The 19417-nt window shown below is 44.6% G+C and overlaps 1 protein-coding gene and 1 pseudogene across 2 annotated transcripts in view; one reads left to right on the top strand and one right to left on the bottom strand.

Annotated features, from left to right (window-relative positions):
• The window catches only part of Uvrag (UV radiation resistance associated), a 266200-nt gene that overhangs the window by 36282 nt on the left and 210501 nt on the right, over positions 1 to 19417 (top strand). For both annotated transcript variants that reach the window (XM_021167360.2, XM_029479367.1), the window contains one exon: positions 8498 to 8659. In XM_021167360.2, coding sequence (XP_021023019.1) covers positions 8498 to 8659 — 162 coding nt within the window. The remainder of the gene's footprint in view (positions 1 to 8497; positions 8660 to 19417) is intronic.
• On the bottom strand, positions 16883 to 17531 carry LOC110298236 (annotated as a pseudogene).

Here is a 19417-nt window from a genome sequence, read left to right as displayed (position 1 = left end):
AGTATAATCATATAAATAAAATAAATAAATAAAAATTTAAAAAATTTATATGTTGGTGCAAATAATATACAGGATTTTTTTGCTTTTGCAATCGAGGCAGATATTGTAAACTTAGAATATTTAGTGCCAACGGTATGGTTAGCTGAAAAGAGTTGATAGCAGTTATAGCTTTTTAAGGGTGTGCTTGTAGGCACAGGGCTTCCAGAAGACTGCCACCTAGTGGTTAAATACTTGAGAAATTTAGTGATTTCTGTCTTCCTCTCTTTTTTTTCTGTCTTTAGTGATTTCTGTCTTCCTCTCTCCCTCTCCCTTTCTTTCCCCCCTCCTTTCCTCTCTCCTCATCCCTCCCTCCCAAAAGAAACCAAATCAAAATGGAGATGGGTGGGAGGGATAGGGATAGGCAGGGAGGGGGACGGAAGTGTGTCTGCAGGTTGTATGCCAGAGTTACAGTTCTTTTCCACATTCCTTTAGTTAATAACAGTTAATGAGGATAATTCCGCTTTGTTTGCCTTTGATTTCAGCTAGACATACTCTCCCCCAAGTTGTTATTATTTCTGTTGTTACTGTTTTTTGTAGAGACTGTATCCGTACTATGATTGACAGGCCATTAGAGTGACTAAAATGATTGAAAAGTAATAGTGGGAGTGGCTAGCCAGAGCCCCCAAAGTTGATTTGATACCCAGAGCGGGTTGGTGTTGGAGATTCTCTACTCGAGTCTCTTTAGTGAAGAGGTGTGATTGTGACCAGGTTAGGTGAGTTCTCTACATTATTTCCCACGGAGGACAATGCTTCAAGGTAGGGTGTATTCTCGTTTCATAGTGAGGGATCAGGCCAGGGAACTTGATGTGGGCCGCACACAGCTTGTAACAAATAAAACTGAAGTTCTGAGGCTCTAACCGCACACACACTTCCTTCAGCTGTTTGACCTAGAGGTCAGTGAGCCTTACTATTGCATAAACAAAGCCCAGAGCAGATATGTTTAGAGAAAACACGAGATACAACTTAGCAGAGCCATCACTGGCATCATGACTGGAGTTGTTTTTCAGCAGAGATGGGAAGATGGGCAGGATCAGTAGGTCTTTGTGAGTTACTGACTGCCTGTGGCGTTCTCCAGTCTCTCTCCAGTGCCTCTGTGGAACTGCGGCTGAATAAATTAACATTTGAGCTGTCTCTGTGGTGCTCATGCCAAAACTGTGACCCTGGGGTAAATAACTGCATCACCATCAATCTTCCAGCTTCCTCTGGCTCCACAGTTGGGAGCGAGGCTGAGCCAGCTCAGGTAGAAGATGCCGCGAAGACTAGGACTGTGATTTATCTCGGGGTTGGGGGAGCAGTCAGGGAAGGTTGCTGGCAGTAAGTCATCCCTCAGCTGGGTCAGGAGGCCTGAGCTGAGCTGAGGAAGGGCAGGGAGGGAGTTTGCTGGGCTTCTACTAATTAAAAAGCCAGCATGAATTGTAAAGAGATACTCTGAATATGCTTTTTAAAAATTGGTACAGCTTTTATACATTTTTAGTTGTGTTTTTTGTGACTATGTAGTTGCCATTAAACAGTTTATAGAAACAAATGCTGGTAATAAACAATTTTTAATTTTCTTTGGGACGGGGTTTTTCAGTGTAGTACTGGCTGTCCTGCAACACACTATGGAGACTCAGAGGAGCACTGCATCTAGTGCTGGGATTAAAGCCATGCACCACCAACACCCAGCTGATAAAGGCTTTTTAAAACTCCTGATAAGAGGTAGTGATCTTACATCCTCTGGTGGGCAATTCGTAGGCAGTGAACTTTTAAGACTATAGCAGTCCTAGTGTCCTAGTAGTCAGTGGATATAGACTGGGTCACCTGACGTTACTATTTGAACAGTCTCTTTCACCTCAAAATTGAGTTGGTATGTGTAGGTAAAATAGAAATTTAAAAAATCATATGGATCAAAAATATTGGGCATGGGGGCTGGAAAGATGGCTCAGTGGTTAAGAGTACTGACTGCTCTTTCAAAGGTTCTGAGTTCAAATCCCAGCAACCACATGGTGGCTCACAATCATTTGTAATGGGATCTGTTGCCCTCTTTTGGTATGCCTGAAGACATCTAAAGTTTACTCTTATAAATAAAATAAATCTTAACAAAAAATATTGGGCAGTAGCTATGAATAGATGGTAAGCTGTGTCTGCATGTACCAACTTGAGAATTCTTCCTTGTGTACTGGTGACTGTTTTGTAAGCTCACAGAGGAAAGTCTGTGGGGAGAAGATTGTCAGTACACTGCTGTGTTAGCTTAGCAGCCTATAAGGGAGCCCAGGCCAGCTGTCTTCTTATGAAATAAGCCCTGGTTCCTCCAAGGGCAGATCTCAGCTGAGACTGGTACACTGGAGGATATTCCGTACCCCACCCCCTGACCCTGTAGCATGGACCCTCCAAGGCATCTTCGTCTCCCTTTCTTTTCACTTTGGAGGAGAGTGGTTACTTCATGCTTTTTCTTAACACTTTGTCACATGGGTAGTTCAGGATCTGGACTGATGCTGTTTTAGGTTCTAGAGCACGTGTTTGTTGTGATCTCATAGGGAGTTAAGTGGCCGCCTTTCAGGCAGTGTGAGCCAGTGCCCGCCTTTCAGGCTTTCGACTGAGATCAAGGTAGTCAAGATGTCATTTCCCACCCCCCATTTAAAAATTTCAAAAAAAACCCCCACCCAATCAACCAACCAACCAGTGAAGCCCCATTTCATTCCTTTATGCCAGGCATGGCGGTGTACCACTTTAAATTCCGGCACTTGGGAGGCAGATGCAGGTAAATCTCTGCATTCACGGCCAGGGTGGGAGTTACAGCAATCAGCTGGTACTGTGAAACACAGTGAGACCGTGCCTTGAAAAACAGAAATAAACAACCAATAAAGGAAGTAGTGCAGGGTGTGGTAGTGGACACCTTTAATACCAACAAATGGGAAGCAGAAGCAGGTGAAGCTCTGAGTTCCAGGACAGTGTGATCTGTATCGTGAGTTCTGCAACAGCCAGAACTACATAGAAAAGTCCTGTGTCAAACATACAAACATACAAACAAACAAACAGAAGAGGAATGGAGCACAGTTATTTTCTTCTGTGTCTCCTTCTAGTCACTAACACTTCCCAAAGAGACCAGCAAGCTCCCCCTTCCCCGGTTCCCACAGCAGAGTACCTCTGCCCAGCTTGACCCTCAAGTGGCAAACTCTGTTTTGTTCAGCTTATTTGTGAGACTGTTGGTGCATGTAGTGATTTGCTGATTCTAGAGAACATCTTCAGCGAACAGAAGAATGCATTTCCATATGTGTGTGTGTTGTGTTAGTGTATTGTGTTTGTGTGTATGTATCTGTGTGAGTGTGAGTCTGTGTTACTATGTCTGTGTCTGTGAATGTGAGTGTGTGTGTTAGTGTGTCTCTGAGTGTGTGTGTGCCCATGCAGAGTGTCAGTAATGGGCTTTTCTGCTCAGCTGTAGAAGACATCTGTCAAAAGGTTGCAGAGGTTTCTGTACCAGCTCTGTCCCTTAGACAGTGCGAGGCTCTCGGGTTGTTCCAGATCCTAGCCCAAACTCAGTGTCCATTGCAGTCATTGTGGTGGGACTGTGGTATCATTGTGACGTCAGTTTGTACCTCCTCATAGACTGTTCTGACTGGACACCTTTCCGAGTATTGACTGGCCGTTTTGATGATCTCACTTTAGAATAGTGGGAGAACATGCTAGCTAATGCCAAGTTAAGAATAAGCAAACCTAATGCAAGGATTTCAGACTTTAAGTAATTAGAGATAAAATATATTTTTTTAAAAAAATGTTTGTTTATTTATTTATTTATTATATGTAAGTACACTGTAGCTGTCTTCAGACACTCTAGAAGAGGGCATCAGATTTCGTTACGGATGGTTGTGAGCCACCATGTGGTTGCTGGGATTTGAACTCAGGACCTTTGGAAGAGCAGTCAGTGCTCTTAACTGCTGAGCCATCTCACCAGCCCTAGAGATAAAATCTTATAATGTAACTCAGGTTGGCCTTGAATAATCTTCTTGCCTAAGCCTTGGTACTTACTTCGGTAAGTACTAGAATTATAGGCACGAGGCCCTGTGACTGGCCTGAGACTTTAGGTTTATGATATTTGTTTGATATAACTTGGTAGCTTTTCATTTTTTCAATTTCCATTATTCAAAGACATATGCAGTTGCTGGTCTGTTGAATCTCAGTGAATATGAATTCATGTCCATGTCACCTTTATGTGGTCTCCTTCTTACCAATCCTTTAAAATGGTTTTACATGCACACATTTGTCTACCTGCGTGTGTGCATGTGTGTGTGTGAGTCTGGACCCCCTGCATGTGGAGTCCAGAAGAGAGTGTCGGATCCCTTGAAGCTGGAGTCAGAGGCATCTGTAGGCCACCCTGCTTGTTACAGGGAGTCTGAACTCCAGTCTGCGGGACTGTTCAGCAGGTCTCTCTTCCTCTCTTCCTTCCCTTCTTCTCATAAGGGAGAATTATTTAACTTCTCAAGAACTCCAGGTTATTATGAAGAACATTAGCTTTTATCCCAAGCTGGTTTTCCAGTGGCCGCAGCACAAAGCCACACCCATAGCTCTTACCTGGAATGGTCTCTTGTGTAGCCCGTGTCCTGGAGGACAGTTACCTAGGGCTGGAGATGCAGGCGCTGCTTTCCTCTGAGGCTGGTCTCTGGCGCAGTATAAAGCTGGTCATGGTGGTGCTTGCCTGCAGTCCTAGAACTTGGGAGGTTCAGAAGTTCAAAGTCCTCTTTGGCTACACAGGGAGTTTGAGGCTAGCCCAGGTTATATAAGACATGATTTTGTTTTTTAAAGCAAGTTTTCTACCACTTCCTGCCTTTGGAGTCGACTGTAAGCTTTGACTGCCAGCCCCAACTATGACCCCATGTGTGACAGACAGGTTCTTACTGTCTCCCAAGCATGAGTCCTCTGAAAAAGCTGTCCTGTTACCCGAGTCACACAGGCTCTGGAGTTCTAAAATTAAGGCAAAGTGTGTACACACATTGCTAATAGGGGCCTGGCACACAGGATGCCAGGACCTGTAGGCCTTAAGTTAAAATGCACTGGAGAAGCCTCTGCCTGTGGGGGGTGGGGAGGCAGACAAGGGAAGCCTGGTGCTGTGAGGTGCTGGGAGAGAGAGTCACGGACTTGCAGTTTCCCTGGAGCGGATGCGTTGTGTTTTGTAGATCTGTTTTGTAGAGCAGGGTATGGTGAGGTGAGCAGGCCCATGCTGAGGCACCCCTTCCCCCTGAGGTATAGAGTTTATTTGGGGGTATGGGAAGGGGGACTGAGAAGGGAGTAGGGGCAGAGAAAGACACAGAGGGGTGGGGGAAGGGACGGAAGAAGGGAGGGAGGAACACATAGAGAGAGGGGGCAAGGGGGGAAGGGGAGAGAAAGGAGAAACAGATCAGGGAGAGAAGAGAGTCAGAGAGAGAAGGGATAGAGAGCTTAAGGAGGGGCCAAACAGCCCCTTTATAGCAAGCCTGGCCTACCTGGCTGTTGCCAGGTAACTGCTGGGCGGAGCCTAGGAGGACTGCTAACTGAATGGGCCTTAGGGCCTCACAGCTCCGAGTGCTCTTCCTGTCTAGTGATAGTTACACCAGCCTGTTTTTAAATGGCTATTTAGAAAACGTGATGTACATCAGACAGAAAGGCGGCGCCATTTTCAAAGGAATCTTAACTCTGCTTCCACTGGAAGATTTTTTTACCTCAAGCTGATTAGAACTTCTTTAGTGCAGTACCTGGAATATAATGTGTCGTCACTGTTGTTGTTTATTTAGCAAATATCCTTGCTGTGTTCCCAGGGGACTGGGCGGGGAAGAGTGTCAGGAAGGCCCCGCAGCCTTACAAAGGGTCTGCAGGAGACCCTGACAGTTGGTGGGCGAGGCAGACATGGTCAGTGACTAGGTAACTAGGGAGTCCCCAGAGGCCGCAGCTTCCTCACTCAAAACTTGAGTTAGGCTGACAGGTTCAAAGGTCCTTGTTTTTCCTGGCGTTTCTAGAATAGGTAAACTAATATTGCCTGTCACACGTTCCTTCCTCATTTGTGCTGTTCCTTCCTCATTTCCTCCTTAAACTACACCGAGTACAATGCTCAGAGGAAGACTGGGGGAAGCAGAGGAGAGCAGGGGGCGGGGAGCAGGGGGGAAAAGAGGGGAGGAGGGGGAGCAGAGGAGAACAGGGAGTAGAAGGGAGGAGGGGGAACAGAGGGGAAGCAGGGGGAGCAGAAGGGAGCAGAGGGGAGGAGGGGGAGCAGAGGGGAGTAAGAGGGAGCAGAGGGGAGCAGGGGTATAATAGGTAGCAGATTGGATTAGGGGGGTACAGTGGAGAGCAGAGGGGAAGGGGGGGATGGACAGAGGGGAGCCTAGTCTCAGGCTCCAGAGCTAGAGTTAGCCCAGAACTCTCCTGCAGGGTTCTTAAGTTGTAGATGAGCTGAGGACCAATTCCTTCCTGGCTGATCTGTGAAGGTCGCTTTAATCTTGCACTAGTTTTAACATTTGCTTCACGTCCATTCTCTTAATTGTGTCTTGTTTGCATTTTACCAGCCCGTTGGCAGGGGTAACTGGTTTGAGGTATTTGAGCACAGTGTTTCAGCAATCACTGGCTGACCACTGAGCTCTGCAGAGAGGTTACCATTAGAAATGTGGGTTATGATGGATGAATGAGCATGGGTCAGCCCAGCCCACATGGGTGGAATGACAGGGAGAGTCATTTAACTTCATCTGTCAGTGAAGAGAGAGGAGGACAGTGTGCAGTAGAAAGGGCATGACTAGGCTACATGCCTGAATCCCACATCCCACAGTCCACTGTCTCAGGGTCTTCAGCTATAAAGACTGAAACCCCATCACCTGGCAAGACGTCATGAGCTTAAGCAGGGTGATAGTGAGGGCGAGAGGGGTGGGGAAGCCAGGTGATGGGGGTGGGTGTTGGGGTGTTGGGCACCTCACACAGCAGCCGCAGGTGCACTGCCTGCAAGCCTTCCTTTGTTGCCTCACACCTCTGAGTGCTTGTAATACATTCCCTTTGCCTGGTATTCTCAAGTTTAATCTGCTGAAATTCTATTTGTGCTTTCGAAGCCAAGCTCCGTGCTCTTGGGTGTCCTCCCTGCTTCTTAGAGTTTATTGTTTGTTCTGTGCTGCTGCGTAACCTTATCATGACTCTGTCACTGGACTTTGCACTGTTCCTGTGTAATCATTCCTGTTTATACTGGGGATGGTACCCAGGGCCTTGCACTTGACAGGCAATCACTCTGCTGTCGGGCTGCATCTCCAGTTTTAAATGGAGATTTCAGTTGGCAGTCCTTTGGGGGCATTGCTTATATGCTATTGCTCCGCCCATTGTTTGTGCATGTTATGCATGCATGTAGTGTGGTTTATCACCTCCCATCCATTCCCTTCTCCTCTAGTTCCTTCCCTATGCCTGAAGAAAATGAATTCTTCCAACCCCAGCAGCTATCAATTCCCAGCTGCCTAACTCCTCAGCTTGGGGTGAAACGTAATGAGTGCCCCCACCCCTACTCCACCCCAGAGCTTGCTGGTGTGAAGTCCTGTGCATGCAGTCGCAGCCACAGTGAGTGCTTGTGCCCAGTGGTTCTGACATGGTTGGCAGATATTGTTTGACTGCAGCTGTCCAGAAACCTCTCCACCCCTTCATCCTTTATAATCCCTGAGCCTTGGAGGTAGGGATGCTGTACGGCTGTCCCAGTTAGAGCCGAGCACAGCATGTGTTCTTATTCTCTGCATGATGACCAGTTACGTTCATGTGTTAATCTGTGCTTGCTTTTAATCATCATGTATTTTCTTGAATGCATGAATGAAAGTGTTGTATGAAGCCCTGTCAGTGAGGGTCAGTGTCTGTGCCTGTAATAAGCAGACCAATCCCAGGGTGTCATCATCCCCCCACTTCTGCCTGTGATACCCCTTGTCTTCTAAGAAAGGATTTATTTGTGTATGTCAAGGAGCTGGGCGTCTGAGCATGCCAGGTGCATGAGGAGGTCAGAGGACAGCTTGCAGGAGTTGGCTCACGTGGTTCTGGGGATTGAACTCAGGTTGTCAGGCTTGGTGGCAAATGTTCTTACCCACTGAGCAACCCTGCCAGCTCTGGTCTTTCTTTTTTTTATTTTAGCTTTTTAAGTATGTGGGTGTTTTGCCTGCATGTGTGACTGCATATGATTTGTGTGTCTGGTGATTGCAGAGGTCACAGAGGGCATCACGTCTCTTGGAACTGGAGGTAGAGGCAGTTGGGAGCTGACGTGTGAGTGCTGGTGATGAAACTTGGGCCCTCTAGAAGAGCAGCCAGTGCCCTCATCCAGTGAGCCACCTCATCAGCCTCTGTCCTCATCCACGGAGCCACCTCATCAGCCTCTGTCCTCATCCACTGAGCCACTTCATCAGCCTCTCTTTTAGATTGAAAACAAAATCACCCACCGTCTAATGGGAATTCTTGTGAAGAAGTTAAGAGTCTTCCTAAAGTATGTTTTAATTTCCATCAACAGAATCCAACGTGGAGGAGTCTTGACTTTGGAATAATGCCGGACCGTCTGGATACATCTGTGTCCTGCTTTGTGGTGAAGATTTGGGGTGGAAAGGAAGAGGCCTTTCAGCTGTTGATAGAGTGGAAAGTCTACCTGGATGGGCTGAAGTACTTGGGACAGCAGGTAATTTCCAGAGTGACATTTTAAGGGGTTGTACTCTACAAATTAACCTGCCTCTCTCTACTGATGTTCCTTCCTACATTTTCAGTTATGATAGATGTTAGTAGAAGAGAAAACGTTAAAAAATAAGTTAGTACAAGAAAAAAAGGACAACTGTCCAGGCTTGGTGACACATGTTTCATCCCAGCACTCAGAAGGAACAGGCAGGAGGATTGCCTTAAATTGGAGTTCTGTCTGGTCTACAGAGAATTCCTGGCTAGCTAGAGCCTTGTTACAGAACCAGGTCACAAACAAACAAGGCTTGGGGTACTGTGTTTACTTAAGATACTTACTTTGCCACATTTGAGTTACAAACAAGCCCACAGCTAGGGGTGGTGGCTCACACCTGTGATCCCAGCCCCGGGAGCCTGAGGTAGGATCTCAGCAACTCCGAGGCCAGGGTAGGGTGGACACAGTGAGTTTCCGGCCATCCTGGGCTAGAGTGAGACCCAGGTAACAGAAAGGAACCCAGAGGATCTTTAACTTCAGAAACTCAGTGCTTGCAGATAGGAGCCTAGCATGGCTGCCCTCCGAGAGACCCAACAAACAGCTGTAAGAGTCAGATGTAGATACTAGCGCCCAACCAATGGAGGGAAGCCAGGGACCCCTGTGGTTGAATTGGGGAAAAGCTGGAAGAAGCTGAGGAGGGAGTGACCCCATAGGAAGAGCAGCAGTCTCAACTGACCTGGACTCCTGAGATCACCCAGCCACTGAGCCACCAACCAGGCAGCAACCAGCAGCTGATATGAGGTACCCGACACATATACACAACGGAGGACTGCCTGGTCTGGCCTCACTCAGAGAAGATGCACCTAACCCTCAAGAGATTTGAGACCCCAGGGAGTGGGGATGTCAGTTGTTGGTGGGGGTGGGGGGCATATTCTGGGGGTGGCTATGGGGGATGAAGACTGGACTATAAAAAAGGATTAAATCTAAAAAAACTTTGGAAACTCAGAAGTACCCTAGTGTGCATGTCCATACATGGCTGTGTTGTGTGCATGTGTCTGTGTGTATGTGAGTGTGTAAGTGTGTATGTGTGTGTATGTATTTTCCTTAGTCCTTGTGCTTCTTTGGCCTCGTTGGATATTCTCCCCTTGATTGTGGAAATGAAGTTGAAACAAAGTGCGGGCCATTAAACATCTCCCTTTCTTTCCTCCAGTAGGGTTGGGTCATCCGGGAGTGGGAAGGAAGAGCTGCTCTTACCTGGGGTCCAGAGATGACAGATGTGCCTTTTGTACTGGGCCCGGCGCTGCTTTTGTTGCCGTGTGATTGATATTCCCTACTCTTAAACTCTCCTGGCCAAGCTCAGAGGTCGCTCCATCGTCCTTTCTAGTAGCTCCAGAATGTGTAGGAAGTCTGTCAGGACTGCACATGAAACGAAATGGGTTTACTGTGCCATATAGAAGTTATTATGATTAATGGCTAGGACAACTTTGCAAAGGTTGATATTTTTGCCCTTCTTTTTCAATTGGGAAAATTGAAGCTTGAGAGAGTTTAACAAGGTCCTTAAGACCACTTAGTAGGGTGACAAGGTCCTTAAGACCACTTAGTAGGGTGAAGCTAAGAGTTGGGTTCAGATCTGTCCGACATAAGAACTCCTCCTCGTGCTGTGCTACAGAGGCACGTCTGAGCAGGCGCAGGCGGCCCTCTTCTCCGTCTTGGCACTCTTGTTACTGCTGTTAAGCGTTACCCTAAGATGCCAGCTGTAGGTTGTTTATAACATCCTAATGCTTTGGTAATATTTGTTTAGTGTGTACATTCTGATACTTCTTTTGAAAGGAGCCATTTAAATTTGATTTTTTTTCAGATTACAAAATTACCATATTCAGTGTGTTTACCATACTTTCATTTTTATTTGATTGTTTATTGATTACAATGATGTTGATGTGTCTGAGATGAAACCCAGGGTCTTGTGCCAGCTGGAACTTATCTATCACTGAGCTGCACGCCTAGGCCAACAGTGGGCTGCTCAAACTTTCTAACTGATTAAACACCTGTCCCTCCTGGGTCCCAGGCCCAGCAGATCACAATATCACGATCTCTCTGTTCCTTTGAGTTCATCTCTTCAAGACGAACATATGAGGCCACTGCCAGATCTTCACTTTGTGTCATTCTGTCATGACCAGAGCTGTGCCTTTAACATCACTCTTCCTTGCTTTGCCAACTTCTAGTCTCCTAAAATGGTTTCTTCTCTTTAGCGTTTTCATTTTTGTTTGTATTTTACTGCTGGTCTTTCAGAAGTCCTCCTAGGAGTATTAGAAGCACACTGGGTGGCAGAGCACAGCGTGTTTTAAGCCAACTAGAAAGTTACCATCAGCATGGGGAACCTAGCTTTGGCTGAAGCAGAGGCACAGCACACACTAGAGCAGTGGGCTCCCAGAGTGACAGGGAAAGAGAAAGACAGGTGGATTGCCATGACGAGAATCAGGTTCATTGAGTGGTTTGTGCTTTCTATCAGTTCTTGATCTTAGTGGTAAGGACCCAGAGAGCCAGAAGACACCATTTTAAATAGAATTAGAAAGCATGAGGAAGAAGTATTCACACCAGCCCCAGAGTCAGGGAGGGATGGCTTGAGACGTGTTTGGTTTTACCTTAGGCTTATTGAGGTGTCAAGTGCATATGATCAGTTCACTGGAGGCTAGGTGTAGCTAGGTGATACAGCATTCGCCCCACATGTCTGAGCCCCGGCTCCATCTTCAGCACGGAACTGCAGTACAGTATAACAGTGTACAGTTCAGTGAATCATGTAAGTGGAGTTTAACTACCACCATGGTGACTGAAGCTGCTGTGAGTGGTTAGCTGTGGGCCTTTGTGTTGATAGATGTTGTCATTTCTTTTGGGTAAAGACCCAAGAATGCAATTGTCTGCTCTTAGGATAAGTAAGTGTGTGTGTGTGTGTGTGTGTGTGTGTGCGCGCGCGCAGTGTTTGTTTATATCTTTTGTCATTCTTTCCTAGGTTGTTTAAATTTTTAGTTACTGACTTGTAAAAGGTCTTTATATAAAGGCTAGTGAGAGAGCTTAAGCAGTTGTCCCACAGATGTGTAGATTAGATTTTGGATTTCAAGAGCTCACTAAAACCCTGGTGTGCATGCTAGTGTGTGGGAGACAGAGACTATGAGCATCTCTTAGCAAGCTGCTAGCCAGAGTAGCAAAAAGGCAAGTCCTGGATTCAGTAAGAGACCTTGCCTCAATATATAAGGTAGAGAGTGCTAGAAAGACGCTACTGAAATCAGGCTTGGGCTTCCAGGTTCACACACACACACACACACACACACACACACACAGGGGTATGTACTATGCAAAATACTCCTTATATATTGTACATACATTAGTTCTTTATAAAATATGTGTTTTCCAGATACTTTTTTCTGTCTTCATTTTCTATTTCTTTTAAAACACTTTTTATTTATTTACTTTCTATGTATAAATATTTTGACAGTGTGCATGTATGTGCACCATGTGTGCCTGTTGGATTCCCTGGAACTGGGGTTATAGATGGCTGGGAGTCATTATGTGGGTGTTAGGGATTGGACTCAGGTTCTTTGTAAGAGCAGCAACCATTCTGAATCTCTGAGCCATCTCTCCAGCCTCCTCTTTTTTAAAAAAGATTTATTTATTTATTTATTGTTTTTTTTTTTTTTTTTTGAGACAGGGTTTCTCTGTATAGCCTTGACTGTCCTGGAACTCACTTTGTAGACCAGGCTGGCCTCGAACTCAGAAATCCACCTGTCTCTGCCTCCCGAGTGCTGGGATTAAAGGTGTTCGCCACCACACCTGGTGATTTATTTATTTTTATTTTATATTTATGAATGTTTTGTCGGTGTGTATATCTGTGTACCAAATGCATTGCAGTACCTGCAGAGGACAGAAGGGGGAGCAGGATCCCTGGAACTGGAGTTACAGATGGTAGGATCTGCCACATGGGTACTAGGAATCAAATTCAGGACCTTTAGAACAGCAGCAGCCAATGCCCTTAATCACTGGATAATCTCTTCAGTCCTGTAGGTCTGTTTGTCCTTCCTTCCTTCCTTCCTTCCTTTTTTTTTTTTTTTTGAAACAGGGTGTCAGTATTTAGTATCCTGGAACTCACTATGTAGAGCAGGCTGGCCTCGAACTTGGAGACCTGAGTGCTGGGATTAAAGTCCTACACTTCTCCCTTTTCCTTTCCTTAATAGTGGCATTTAAAGAACATATTAAAAAATGTTGATGAAGTCTGCAATATCAGCTTTTAAGCTTTCATGCCTTTTATATCATCTAAAATACATGGCTTAGCCTAAGGCCACCAAAATTTTTTCCTATTTGTTTTGTAAAAGTTTTTGGTTGAAGTTGTAGGTTTAATATTTGTCCATTTTTTGTTATTATTTTGAATTTGTTATTATTTTGAAAGTATCTGTCTGCCTACCTGTCTGTCTATCTATCTATCTATCTGAGACAGGATTTCTCTGAGTATTCCTGGCTGTCCTGAAACTTTTGTAGACCAGGTTGGGCTTGAACTCACAGAGATCCTCCTGCCTCTGCCTTCTAAGAGCTAGGATAAAAGTCATGTGCCACCACTGCCCAGCATTTTATTTCTATTTAAATTTTATGTACACTGGTATGTTTGTCTACCAGTGGGTGTGTGTATGTGAGTACAGATGCCCCCAGAGGCCAGAGAATTTATGGAATCCTTTCTAACTGAACTGGAGTTACAGGCGGCTGTAAGCCACCTGACATGGGCACTGGGAACCTAACTGGAGTTACAGGCGGCTGTAAGCCACCTGCCATGGGCACTGGGAACTTCTCTGTGAGAGAAGCACTTGCTCTTAGCTGCTCAGCCATCTGTCCAGCCTCTGTGTTGTTATTTTTGACTTTGCTTATTGAAACAAGGTCTCATGTAGAATAGGGTGGTCTTGAGCTTGCTCTGTGTAGTTGAGGCTTGACTTGAACTCCTGACCTTCCCACCTCCAGCTCCCAGGCGCTGAGGTTACACATGTGCGTCACTGTGCCTGGCTTGCAGGTATTCATTTTGAGCTAACATTTATAAAAATATAAAGGTCATTGTTCTGCAGATGAATGGATAATGGCTCTGTACCTTTATAAAGGCCACCATGTCTTCATTGAACCTTTGGGTCTTGTGTTGTTTTCCTTCCTATAATTGCATTGTAAGTCATCCACAGTGGTGGGTCACATTACAGCACATTCACAGTGCTGTTTTTATCACCCCTTCTCAGTCGCCCTTTGATCCCCCACACCCCTTTTGTTGGTTCCCTTTCCCACAAGCAGCTCTCCCCTGACTCACGCACATTCTCTTACCTTTTCTTTGACATTGTTGTTGAAGATCATTTGTGTAAATCTTGTTTCTCGACTCTGACTCATTGATGTGTGCGTCTGTCTTGACTACAGTAGTTTTATATTATGCCCTGGGCTTAGGTCCCCTGGTTCCTTGGTTTTAGTTCTAAACTATCAGTCAAAGCTATCAGTCAAAACATTAACGTTATAAAAATAAAAACCAAAATTATTTTGGCTATTGTAAGGTTTTTTTGTCTTCTATAGATTTTTTTAATGGTATTTTAATAGGTATTGAATCAAAGCAAGCTTGGGGACTATTGAGTCTTTTGTTCTGTAGGCATTATACATCTGTTCATTTATGAAAATTCACTAGGATTTTGTAGTTTTTAGCCTACAGGTCTCACATATTAGATTTCTACCTCTATATTCCCATCTTTTTATGCCAATTTAAACCGATGCTGTTTTAGAGGTGGCTCAGTCAGTAAGGTCCTTGCTGCACAGCCGTGAGGACCTGAATAAACTCTGCAGACTTATGTAAAAGCCACACCTATAGTGCCGATCTGTAAGCCGGCACTGGGATGCTCAGATGGGGATCCCTGGAATTGACTGGTCAGCCACCCTGCTGAACAGGCGAGCTCTGGGTCATGTGAGAGTCCCTGCCTCAGAACATCAGGTAGAAAAAGACTGAGGAAGGCATCTGATGTTGACCTCTGGCCTGCATACACTTGCATGCTCATTTGCAGATACACACTGCAGAGCAGTCGGGAACCAAAGGGAGACGAATAGGAAATGCCCCCCTCCCCAAACCTCAAAACCCAGCCCCAGTGACTCACTTCCCTTTGCAGGCTCCATTTTGTTAAGGTTCCCCAGCCTCTCCTATCAGCCTCATCATCGGGGAACCAAGTGTTCAAATACCTGAGCCAATGCGAGGATCATCGCACATTTAACACCCACCTTAAATGTACTTCTTTATATCTTTTGGGTGGGGTCTTATTTAATTGCTACTATCCTTCAGTACATTGTCCAATAAAAATTAATGAGGGGCAAATCCTTGTTTTTCTTTCTTTTCCTGCCCTATCTTGAGGGGGAACATTCAGTTTTGGCTATTAAGTATAATATTACCAGATTATTCAGCCTTTCACTGTTAAGTATATCAGATTATTTAGCCCTTTACTATTAAGCATATTATTATCAGGTTAAGGAAGTTTCTTCTTGCTCTTAATGTACCGAGCAGTTCTAGCCCCTGTTGGGCTTTTCTATACTGACAGATTTGATTTGTTAATATTTTGTTAAAGGAAACAATACCTCATTCCTGAGAGTTTCTTGACCTTTTCTTAGCAGTGTACGTGTTCGCTGGTCTGGTGCGGGTCAGGCTGGTCTCACATGGGCTGGGCGTGTCTGCTTCTGGGTTTTGGAGTTGTTGTTTTACTGTTCTACAAACATTTGACAGAATTTCTCAATGGAACCATCTGGGTGTTAAGATTTCTTTGCGGGGAGTTTTGAAGTGGGACTTACTGTCTCCGATGCAGGGCTTCCTCAGTGAGTGCTGATGGATTTTCTTTGAAAGTTGCCTGTTTCATCTGAGATTTTATGTATATCAGTATAGAGATATCCACCCTCATCACTAACCCTTTGGCTGTGGGTAGGTCTACAGCGAGCCTGCTGTGTTCTGTGCCTGGTGTTTTCTGTCTTCTTCCTCTCCTGACCTGTCACTAGTGATGTAATAGTTTACTAACCTTAAGATAGTGTGTGAGTGCATTGGTTATCTTTATTGTTTCAGGCTTATTAATCTGTTTTCATCTTAGCATGGTTACTATTTTGCTTGCTGTAGATTTTCCTGGTTATTCTTTTTTTAGTTCTTAGAGAGAACGGAATTCCTGATTTGAGAACTTACTTCTATCCTCAGAATAAGCATTTAGTAAAAAAATTTTAAGCATTGCTTTAGGCATAGTCCAGAAATTTCCCTTTGTGTTTTTACTCAGTTCCAAATACTTTCAAATGTATCTTTTTTTTTTTTTTTTTTTATTCTTTGAGCATAAGAGTATGCTACTAACTTTTAAATATTTGTGGATTTTCTGGACATCTTCCTGTAGTTGATACCTACTTTCATTCTATTGAGTTTAGGGAAAGTCATTTCTGTGGTTTCATTGCTTTGAACTGTCTTTCTTAAGGCTCATTTTACGGCCCTAGATAGTCAATGTGCAGTGGTAAATGCTCCATGAGTGTGTCCTGTGAACTCTGCTGTCAGCAAATAGAATTCTTCATTCATAGTTAGGTGATTTTGGTCTCAAGTAAATCTGGAAGAATGAGTTAAAGTCAACCAGAGAAGAGAAGTTAAGAGTGGGCCCAGAAGTTGATTTCTTCATTTTGAGCTGAGGAAATCAGAAGTGGGGGAATTTGAAGCATTTGTTGATAGTGCTGGCACAGGGCATGCAGCACCCTGACGTGTGATGGCTGAGCCCTCATGCTTGGAGCTGAATGGTGAAGCCTGGTGGCTGTATCCTCTCCCCCTTCCCGACTTACACGCACTCAATGCTCAGGGCCTTTCCTCAGTGCTGTGAGAAACAGAAGCACAGACACAGGAAGTGACTTATAAAGACATGGAAGTGCAGCTTTGGGGTAGATTATTAATTATTAATAATTAATAAACACAGTTCTTGTCTATTTTTTTTCATGTGATCATTCCAGCACAGCTGAGTCAATTAAAGAGGAAGAATGAGACACACACTTCTCTCCATGATCTAAGAGCTCTGTGATGTTTCATAATGTGTGCTCTGTCCTATAGCCTGTTTTATTCAGTGTATTTTTCTTTCTTTTTTTTTTTTTTTTACATTTCAACTTTTTTCTTTAAAAGGAGTGAGTTGTGTACAGGGGGGTTAAATGCTTTATAGACAAGAAAAAAACTGTGCTAGAACCAACTTATTCATCATCATCATCTTCATCTTTGTCTTCCACTTCTCCCTCCTCTTCCTTATCCTCTTCATCCTTCTAATCATCTTCCTCTTCCTTCTTTATTTTGCTCTTTTCAGCCTTGACCCTTCCGCCCCCCTTTTTGCTGCATCAGGTTTTCCTTTAGCTCTGTAGGCAGCAATATCCTTCTCGTACTTCTCCTTCAGCTTGGCAGCTTTCTTCTCATAGGGCTGCTTGTCATCTGCTGCAGTGTTGTTCCACATCTCTCCTATTTCTTTGCAACATCACCAATGAATAAGCCAGGATGCTCACCTTTGATTTTGGGGCGGTACTCAGAACAGAACAAGAAGAAGGCCGAAGGAGGCCTCTTGGGTGCATTGGGTCCTTGAACTTCTTTTTGGTCTCCCCTTTGGGTGGGGGGAATGTAGGTTTTCATTTCTCTTTCATAACGAGCCTTGTCAGCCTTTGCCATATCTTCAAATTTCCCCTTTTCTTTAGCAGACATGGTCTTCCACCTCTCTGAGCACTTCTTGGAGAACTCTGAGAAGTTGACAGAAGCATCCGGGTGCTGCTTCTTGCGCTCCTCCCGGCAGGTTTGCACAAAGAATGCATATGAGGACATCTTGCCTCTTGGCTTCTTAGGATCTTCTTTCCCCATGTTTAGTTGATTTTCCTCCCCGAGGTACAGAGTTGCCCAGTGCCTGTCCGCCAGTGTATTTTTTTAATTAGTCAAAAACAGATAAATTGCTCTGAGATTTATATTCCCTGATCTCTAATACATCAGTAGACAATGTGGTTGTTTTTTGGTCTCACTTCTCCAGTTAGTTTCCCATGCAGCTATGTCCTTCTGTCTTTTGGACACTCTTCAGAGCAGGGCTTCTCCACCTCACAGAGGTGGGAATTAACTAAAGCGCTGCAGGCGATTGGCTGCAGGGTTGGAAGCATGCTGGGCACCTGGCTGCAAAGACTAGATGCCTTTGATGTTGCCACAGACCTGGGCCGCTGCCTTTTTAGCTCATATGTAATTTTCCAGTGAACTAATTCAGTGGCCAGGTTTGCATATCATACGCTTTGGAAACTGACTTCATGTAGATGTATTTCTCTCTATACTTTCTCTCCCCTTTAGTGACAGTCATATTTTTCTTTCAATTTAAAAAGTAATAGTTGTTTTTGGGCCAGTGAGATCACTTCCCGGCTACAGTTGCTAACATTTTGGTGAGCATAATTTTGGTCTTCTCTCTTCAGGTACATATATTTCTAAGGTTTCAGACCCATCTAATCTTGAAACGGGTTTTTGAAACATTGTGCCTGTGAAGCAGAAAACTTCTTGCGAGCCGGGCGGTGATGGCGCACGCCTTTGATCCCAGCACTTGGGAGGCAGAGGCAGGCGGATTTCTGAGTTCAAGGCCAGCCTGGTCTACAAAGTGAGTTCCAGGACAGCCAGGGCTATACAGAGAAACCCTGTCTTGAAAAACCAAACAACAACAACAAAAAACCCAACAACCAAAAAAACAAAACAAACAAAAAAACCAAACAAACCAAAACTTCTTGCTTGACTTATGGTGGCCATTACACATTAGTGATTACAGAGCCATCTTTGCTGTTGCTGTGTTTGGTTCAGTAAGCAACCAGGTAAACGGGAAGCGTGTGGTTCATGGAAGGAGGGCGGTAGAGGCCGGTGCTCACAGGGGCTGTCTGCTGATGGGTGGCACTGGCTATTCCGGCTCTTGGTGAGGCGTTCCTTACGGGAAGCCCGGGTTTTTACCCTTTTGTAACTTCACTTGAATTCCTCATTTCAAAAGCAGAACCTTTTTTTTTTTTTTTTGACCACAATTCTTTCTGATGAAATGGGTGTTCATTTCATAGTTGAGTATTATTTTAGATCTCAGTTCTTCTTCCCTCTTCTCCCCCATGTGTTTTTTGAAACAGGGTCTTACTATGAAGCATGGGCTGGTCTAAACTTACGGTCTTCCTACCTTTTCTCCCCTCCCACCGAGTAAGGATTACAGGTCTGTGCCACTGTGTCTCACTACTTCTTTAATCTACTTTTTAAAAAAAAGATTTATTTTTTATTTTATGTGTATGGGTGTTTTGACTGTTGTGTGTCTGTACACTGTGTGTGTATTGTGCTCCTGGAGGGCAGAAGGAGGTTGGGTTCTCCAGGACGATAGCTATAGCTTTTACATGGGTCGTGGTAATGGAATCCTGGTGCTCTGGAAGAGCAGCCAGTGCTCTTAAGCCTGGAGCCATCTCCAGTCCCTGTTCTTTAATCCTTCCAAGTTGTATTTTTCCAGTCTTGCAGGTGAAGTTGGGTCAGCACAGGGCAGTTGATCCCAAAAAGACCAGAAAGTAGAAGCTAATCTGATGTCATAACTTTAAAGCATTTGTAGAGTTTTTTTTTTTTTTTTTTTTTTTTTTTTTTTTTTTTTTTTTTTTTTTTTTTTTTTTTAGTGGTTTGCTGCTGTCCCTTGTCCTTCAGGCATAACTGTTCCATCACAAGTTAACAATGTTGGTGACAATCACTAATGGCTCCAATAGCCTCAC

Source organism: Mus caroli, chromosome 7 (genome assembly GCF_900094665.2).
Source record: "Mus caroli chromosome 7, CAROLI_EIJ_v1.1, whole genome shotgun sequence".
Taxonomy (NCBI): Eukaryota; Metazoa; Chordata; class Mammalia; order Rodentia; family Muridae; genus Mus; species Mus caroli.
This window is presented reverse-complemented; position numbering and strand designations above follow the sequence as displayed.